Raw genomic sequence first — 8,000 nt, 5'->3', positions numbered from 1 at the left:
CAATCTTATCAATGCTTGCATCAATAAAAAATTAACCATTTTTATGTTTTTTGCAGTGTGCAATTGTATCGAGTGTGTGTTTATTCCGCCATCTAGTGGACAAAATGCGTGGCCTACTTTATTGGACTTTTGATTTGTAGTACAGAACTTAACAAGCCAGCAAGGATATAAATAGTGCAGCAAATAAACGATATTAAAAACATCCACTTGCTAGAGTCGATGTCAATTTATTTGATTTGTATATATATATATTTGTGTTTTTCACATATTTGACGCAGTCAAGAGTTTATAGCCACGTGTATATAAATGTAATCACTGTGCAAATGCACACAAAAAGGCAGCTGGGAACATTCTGTTTTGTGTCTTGTTAAATTCTGCCAGGCTGACATGAAGTGTGCTCATTGCTGTCTTTATACGGTCATTTTTTTCAGCTTGTTGCACACGGGAAGAGTCCAACGGATGAAAGTGTGTCACAATGGTGAGTTATGCTCGAGTTTTTTTTTTTTTTTTAGTAACGTGAATGGTTTAATTTACTGTCTTGGTGGGTCTACTAGAAACGGACAAGTTACACATATATTTGATCCGTGAGGCATGCCTTTTAATGCTGTGCCCCAGTTGCAAGAAATGATTAAGATCAGATGCAATATAGGCACTGAAATTATGATTATATTAATTTCTCTTTCAGTATGGCCCGAAATGTTATCTTTGCTATTTTGTGCAATAAAAAATGAGTTTTACAATGATGCTGTATGGGGAAAACGTGTATAACGTGCTGTGACAAGATGATTTCCCCACTGTGGGATAAATAAAGTTCTATCAATCAATCAATCAATAATGTCTGTATCCAAACTTTAAAAAAAAAAAGTCAACTTGGCCACCAGTCAATGTCCGTGCCCAGAAATGTTAATGGTGAGATTCGAATTTTAAGAACTGCAAGGCAGATATGCGAACCACTATTCCACTTTTAAACTTCCGTTACGCTCTTTAAAACTAATGGCGTTGCGTCTTATCGGGTGTATGTACAAATTTGTTTATGACTAATAGTAACCCACTTCTAGCTTTGACCTTGTTTATTTTCTGAAATGGACTTTTTATTCGTCGTCGGGGCCCAATCCTGTCATTCCTCGGACGCGCTCCAACTCGCCGGAGCGCGCATCGGAATGCGCGCCGCCGCCCTCCCGTATTTACGCAAATAGCGCATAAATGCTTGCAACAACATTGCGGGCGAGTTACGCTAGCGTAACCCACCATTCCGCACAAGTGACAGCCATCTCGGCCAATCAGCTCTTAGAAGCTCGGCCGCTCAGCCAATCACCAGCTTGCAAACTCGGGCCCTTACCTTCGCCCGCTCGCTCGCTAGTTTGCCCTGTCCGCGTTTGCCTGACTGACTCACTGGTCACATTTTCGAGTGGAAACTTTTCAAAGTTGGACAAACAATACAGCTAGAGAGGGAACTTCGCTGTAACGGTAAGCCCAGAATAAAAACACCCTACAATGTTTTGTTGTGGAAATAAACGAGCATTTGGCCGGTTTAGTTCGAAACAAGAGTTCGTGTACAAGTCACTTCCTGCTCTTGACAAGGCCAAGAAGCCAAATTGCATTCTGACTAGTTTGAGCCAGCTTCGTCTCGATTGACGCTCTTCGTGTGGTTTTAATTTGGAAAAAAAAAATGCCGCTAAACAACGCTTCGAGGTTTTGGACGTGCTTTTAAAAAAACAGAACTCGTCCAATGTGTCAAGTCCACCGCGGGTTAACGAATGGGGCGCGGCCAGAGACTTCATGGCCCCTGGGAAACAACAACGTTCATTCCTTAGTAAACAATATGGTGGGACTATTCGACACGCTTTTTTCTGGGGACAATATTTACCAGAATGCAAACATTTGACACCCTCACCGGGGAATTAAAAAATATTGAAAGGAATTGTGTCAATGATGACTTGACCACTGTTGGGCGGCCCTGGATGAAAACTTATAATTAGACAAAAGGGAGCTGTCACTGCATTGGCTTTCTGTCAGTTGTCATTATTTTGTGGACATATATTTTAGTTGGCTGTTGTTTCTCGCTTTCTAATTATGACGATCGCAGGTCAGCGCACAATGGTTTGATAATAAAATGTCTCAGAGAGAAGCAGCTATTACTAAAAAAAAGTTTTACAAATCTCTAAATTGGAGGGCAACCATGTTGTTAGTGTAAGCAGTGGACCTCACTTTGAACTGACAAAATTGAAAATACTTCTCCATCATGTACGTTTTTGTTCTGTACCCTTGGCACACTGAAAATTGTTTGCCATTAAAACTTGAGTTTTGCTTCTGCTTTATTCTATCTATTTATATATTTGACTACAACTCACATGCAACTAAGAGGCCTGTAAATACAAATATTCCTGACTCACCCACAATATGTGGAATTTAGCCTTTTAGAGGCCATGTAGAAAAATAATGTTTTATAGTTTTAACGGGATCTTCTCCACGCTAACCCCCCCCAACTCCACCACCACCCCCAATTTTTTTTTCTTCAGGGTGTGGCCTTCCTTTACCGGCCACATCGCCTCCACCGCCATGCCCCTGGTGATCAGGAACATCGAGCCGCGGTACGTGTGCCGCCAGCCCATCCCGGCGAGCATCCGCAGCGAGCTGGAATGTGTCTCCAACAACAGCCTGGCCGCCGTCATCCGCCAGCTCGGCTGGCTCAGTGAGTGCGCCTGCTATGTGGGCCTGCCAGTGCAAATCCTATCACGGCAGTCAATATCGTTGTGTTGGCGCACGCCGCAGGCAAGCAAGCCGAGGATGTATTCAAGGGGCTCTTCGAGGAGGCTGAATTCTTTTCGGGCCGGGTGGAGGCGCTCGGCCAGCGAGTGGACAACCTGCAGTTGAAAGTCACCCAGTTGGACCCCAAAGAAGAAGAAGGTGAGTAGCAAAGGCAAAAAGTATTGTCATCCACGTTAAGCTTAACGTATCGGTTTCTGAATATTGGAGCATGTTTAGAATAATGGTATTCATGGATAAATGGCAATCTTTTGTGTGTGTGTGTGCCAGTATCTTTGCAGGCCATCACCACTCGCAAGGCCTTCCACAGCAGCCTGACGCAGGACCAGCAGATGTTTACACGGCCCTCGCTGCCCATGCCCGTACAGGACACCTACGTTACGTGCGACCCACCTCCACCACTCAACCATCTGAGTCCGTACCGGTACGACGCACTTCCTTCGGCTGTCGCCTGCCTGCCGCACATTCGCCAACGTGTCCACGTGTTCCCCGCCACTTTGCAATATTCATCGAAAACATTTGGCAATAAAGGTTTTTAAAAGGGGGCAGGGCTACGACCCATTATGAAGGCGGACCGCATAAGCCGCCAAAAGCTTTCATGGTGTTTGCAGTCTTACGCTCAAACATGTTTCTTTTCTTTTTCTATTTTGTCGATGTTCAGCGACGATGGAAGGGACGCTCTGAAATTTTACACGGATCCCTCCTACTTCTTTGACCTGTGGAAGGAGCAGATGTTGCAGGACACCAAGGACATCATGAAGGAGAAACGAAAGCACAGAGTGAGCAGCACACCAAATGGCGCCGTTTCCTCAAACACGAGTCACGGGCGCCACCATTCAGGAAGTAGCTGCAATTACCTCAGTTTGCTGGGGTGGACCGTCAATCGTCCATTTCACTCCATGAGTTAAACATAGTTCTGTTGTTTTTCACTTTAAAGTACGGCACATTTGAATTTAGTCTTTTTAGAATGCTCAGTATCCAAGTGAAAAAATGCTTTTGGCCACCATTATTTTTTTTAGCACTATCCATACTTTTGGTTAAAGCCTGATCTGACTTGTGTTGAGCAGAAGGAGAAAAAAGACCACCTGAACCAGCGAACCCTCAACCCGCGTAAGATCAAAACCAGGAAGGATGAGTGGGAACGCCGCAAGATGGGCGCAGAATTTGTGGTGCCCAAGAATGAGATGATGTAAGTGGACGTGACCTGATCATGAATCTATTAGTCTCGTCATAAACAAAACGTGCGTGGCCCGATGCGGGATGTCCCCTCTTCCCTTTTGTTTGCTTTTTCCCCACATACTGGTCACATGAGCGCCATCATGAGACAGACTTATTGGTGCCGGCACGCCGTCGTCGTCGATTTGAACAAGCAGACAAATTGAATGACAAAGCTCAGACGAGTCATCTAAGTTTTGTCATTCAATTTGTGACGTGATTTAATTTTCTATAATGAATGCTTTCATTCGTTTCAAAAAAAATGACACGGCCACTAAATGTGGCATTAATGAAAATCACAACCCAATTATGGGTCCTGCGTCGCATTCTAGGAGCTCCTTGGACGGTCTGAATGGCAGCCTGGGATCCGGTGACGAGGGACTGGATTTGAGTATGGACTCCTACGCGTACGACCCGCCGCCACCGCCCGGCTCCGATGACGTCCTGCCTCCGCCGCCCCCCGACATGACGTAAGTTGCGCTTTGGGTCGGGGATGTGCCTTCTCATTCAAGAGCCTCCGTATGCTTTGTCATGTGCAGGTACGGTGACGCCGGCAACCACAAGCGCATCAGTATCCTGAGCCCCAACCACCCCCCGCCGGCACCCCCCATGGCTTCCTCACCGGCCAACTCTCGCCCCCACCTCTCCCCTCCCCCCGCCCCTCCTCCCCCACCCCCAATGTCAGGTTTTGGGGCACCGCCGCCTCCTGCCGGCTTTGATGGTCCTCCTCCCCCTCCCCCGCTCTTGTCCCCAGGCGGCTACACTTCGCCGCCCGCCCCTCCCCCGCCGCCCGCCATGTCCGGCATGGGCCCACCTCCCCCGCCGCCCGTGCCCACCAGCGGGGGCCCTCCTCCTCCGCCGCCGCCCCCTGGCCCACCACCACCGCCCTCCTTTGGCGTGCCCGCGCCCCATCCTCCTGCCACCGTGCCGGCGGCGCCCAAACAGCAGCCGGCCCCCGAGGGCGACGCCCGCAGCGACCTACTGCATGCCATCAGACGAGGTAAGGCGCTCGTACCTCCCGACTTCTTTGTGATTCAAGTTGACCTTACCGAGTGTCTTTGGCGTTGTGGTCCAGGCTTCAACCTGCGCAAGGTGGAGGCCCAGCGGGAGCAGGAGAAGCAAAATCACTCTGGCAACGACGTGGCTGCCATCTTGTCGCGCCGCATCGCCGTGGAGTGCAGCGACAGCGAGGACGACTCGTCTGAGTTTGACGACGACGAGTGGTCCGAGTGAAGGCACCGTACTCGTGCGTCGGCTCGTCTTCAGGTTAGCACGGAAGATCAAGTCCCACTTCATCACAATCACATTCCTTCAATTCTTCCTATTTATCAATTCAAGCTTGTTTTTGTTTTTTTAATTGCCTTTTTCCTGCTTTAATGACAGCGTGTCCACTATGAGCAACTTGTCGTCTTTCAAAAAAAAAAAATATATATATATATATACACATACACACACACACACACACACAAAATATATCATATAATATAAAGAACCTTTTTTTAATCACCTAGCGGTTTGAAGTAGAACCCAAACACAACCTGACACGGAAGTAGTCAAGTGTCAAAATGGTGGGGACCGCCTGCTTCTCAAATGCCTTTTTTCTTAGATTTTTTTTTACATAAAATTTCAAATTTGTATCTTCACATGCGGCTCGGTTTTCCAAAATGACAATGTTAACTGTTTTGTTTATTCTCCCAAAGACTGTCAAAAAAAAGTAAATATATTATCTGGGTAAAAAAAAAAAAAAAAGAATAAATTTTGCAGAATCTATCCCAGTTTCATTTTGTTGTTATGCCTTTAGTGGCTGATGTGCTTCTTCAATAATGTCCTAGTTTGTTTGCGGAGCAAAAAAATTATCAGTATGTGTATTTGTGTTACATAACGTCATATTTGTCTGACTTATGCCAGAAAAAGAGGGGTTATCTTATTTCGATAACAAAGTTGTATTTCCTCAGAAAGGTTGTTGATTTACAGTCCCCCCCCCCCCCTCAAAAGTCTAAACCCTAATCTTATACAACCACTGAAGGCAGCGTCACAGCGTTATTGCAAACTCAAACGAGGTGCCAACAGCTCAAGCACTCATGAGCGCTCTAAAAGCTTCTATGATCCCTGAGGGAAAAATGCTGACATCATTCTGTTGGAAAAAAAAAAAAAAATCATATTTATTATTCATCAGTATAAAATATTCACTCATTTGACAAAAAGGTTGTGCAACATACAGTCTCAATGGCTGAAAAGTGCCTTGGAAGTAGGAGAGCGTGTGCAAAAATAGAATCGGAGCTCTCCATTGGAACATTGTGTTTGCAAAACACACATTTCAAGTACATCATCACATTATTATTATTAAGCCTTTGGATCCAGTGAATTCACCAACATGACTCTCATTGTGCCCCCGAACTCCCTCGCTCGCTCCATAACGGCACAAATGTCAATTGGGTGGGCGGGCGGCTGATTGTTTTCACTGAGGGGGGGGGGGGGGAGATATCTCGTGCAGCTACAGCTTGATTGTTGGCACGGGCACGGAGACGTCTGATAGTAGTGGGAGTTCCTCCAAGATGGCCGCCGGCCAGAACAGTTCAGAATGTTCTGATGAGGACGATAAAGGAGGAGGACCTCACGTCCTGCTTCCAAAAAAGAAACGTGGGCGTGTGGAAGATTTCACACTCCCAGCGCTACTTTGTGTTTAGCGCACGACTGGCATAGATTGTGACCTTGTTTGGCGAAGCCTGTTATTATCAAAAGATTATTCTTGTCTTTTTTGAACAAGATACAATTGCACTTCATTACTCTTTAGATGTGACTTGAAACGATTCCAAAGAAACCTTGGTGTAAATTCAGGATTTGGAAAACATTGATTTGACCTCTCCAAAGCCGCTTCTCTGCAAATTGTTGCATCAGAAGTTATAGGACCTCTTCAAAGGCCACACCATCCCTATTGAGGGGGTATCCAACCCCTGCATAGTTCTGAATTTTCTCATGAGATAAACAACAAGGCAGGGAAATCCTGGATTTACACCAAAACGATGGCTTTTCCTCAACTCGGTTTCAATTCAAGTAGTGAAAATGTTGCCAAGTTGGCGTTTCAGTCATCATATTGGCTTGGGGGTCAAAGGGCCAGCCCTTTAGCCGGCAAATCGAGTTGCTGTGGAATGAATTGGACCGCCAAACTACTGGAGAAGAAGAGAAAGTACAAGAAAAGTGCATTTTCTGGACCTGCCGTTTATCTTCTTTGAGGTAAACGTGCTGGCTCTCATGATGGCACCGTTAACATCTGGCTTTTGCCCCCAAGACAATATAATATGGTGGCTACACACAGTGTGTTGTCATTCTTCGATCTTTTACAACCTCTACAGAATGGGAAGGTTTCTCCGCCAGATCCAGGATTTCAGACCTGGGATTGTGTCCCAGAGTTTCTCACGATTGAGTCGACGCAAACTCCTACACGTCGACAGGGCAGTGCAGCTGGGTGGCGTGGCTGCGAGGGCAGCAGGCGTGCAGCAGAACCTTGCGTATGTCTTTGTTCCTCAGGCTGTAGAGCAGCGGGTTCAGCAGAGAACTAAAGGCGGCGGGCACCAGGGTGGCATAGGTGTACAGCGGTGGGCTGGACGCATCACCCAGCAGCCCCCACAGCGAGAAAGGCATCCAACAACCCACAAAGACTCCGAGAACCAGCACCAAGCGGGAGAAACCTCGCCCGCCGCCGTGCTTGCCGGCCAGCGACTGGCTGGAGGGCAGGAAGTGCCTCTGAGTGGCGATGGCGTGAGCGTGGCGCCGCGCCACCCGACAGATACCGACGTACAGCTGAAGGGTGACTACGACCACCACCAGGAAGCCGCCGCACAGCAGCGAGAGGTACGTTCGAGTGAGGGGAGGCGCCACTGAGCAAGAAGCCGGCCCATCCAAGCAGTTCCAACCCATGGCGGGGCCGGCACCCATGACGCAGGCACCCGTCCACACCAGAAGCAGGAGCAGGGCGGCGTGCCGGCGAGATTGTTCCGAGCCGTAGGTCAGGGCGTGGC

At 47.5% G+C, this 8,000-nt stretch overlaps 2 protein-coding genes across 2 annotated transcripts in view; one reads left to right on the top strand and one right to left on the bottom strand.

Annotated features, from left to right (window-relative positions):
• Positions 1–1,261: 1,261 nt before the first annotated feature.
• On the top strand, positions 1,262–6,395 carry wasf2 (WASP family member 2). Its single transcript, XM_085939890.1, has 9 exons — positions 1,262–1,467; positions 2,520–2,692; positions 2,773–2,907; positions 3,037–3,190; positions 3,428–3,545; positions 3,834–3,955; positions 4,314–4,451; positions 4,521–4,981; positions 5,057–6,395. Exons 2-9 carry the CDS (start codon positions 2,560–2,562, stop codon positions 5,212–5,214), a joined length of 1,419 nt encoding a protein of 472 aa, XP_085796016.1. The 5' UTR covers positions 1,262–1,467; positions 2,520–2,559; the 3' UTR covers positions 5,215–6,395.
• The window catches only part of gpr3 (G protein-coupled receptor 3), a 3,236-nt gene continuing 1,393 nt past the window's right edge, over positions 6,158–8,000 (bottom strand). The window contains exon 2 of the mRNA XM_085939892.1: positions 6,158–8,000. This exon is cut by the window's right edge and continues 432 nt beyond it. Within this exon, the coding sequence (XP_085796018.1) occupies positions 7,420–8,000 (581 nt within the window). The 3' untranslated portion in view covers positions 6,158–7,419.

This window comes from Syngnathus leptorhynchus, chromosome 20, assembly GCF_054491065.1.
Source record: "Syngnathus leptorhynchus isolate UIUO chromosome 20, UIUO_Slep, whole genome shotgun sequence".
Lineage (NCBI taxonomy): Eukaryota > Metazoa > Chordata > Actinopteri > Syngnathiformes > Syngnathidae > Syngnathus > Syngnathus leptorhynchus.
The sequence above is the reverse complement of the archived record's forward strand: the minus strand, read 5'-3'. Positions and strand labels throughout refer to the sequence as shown.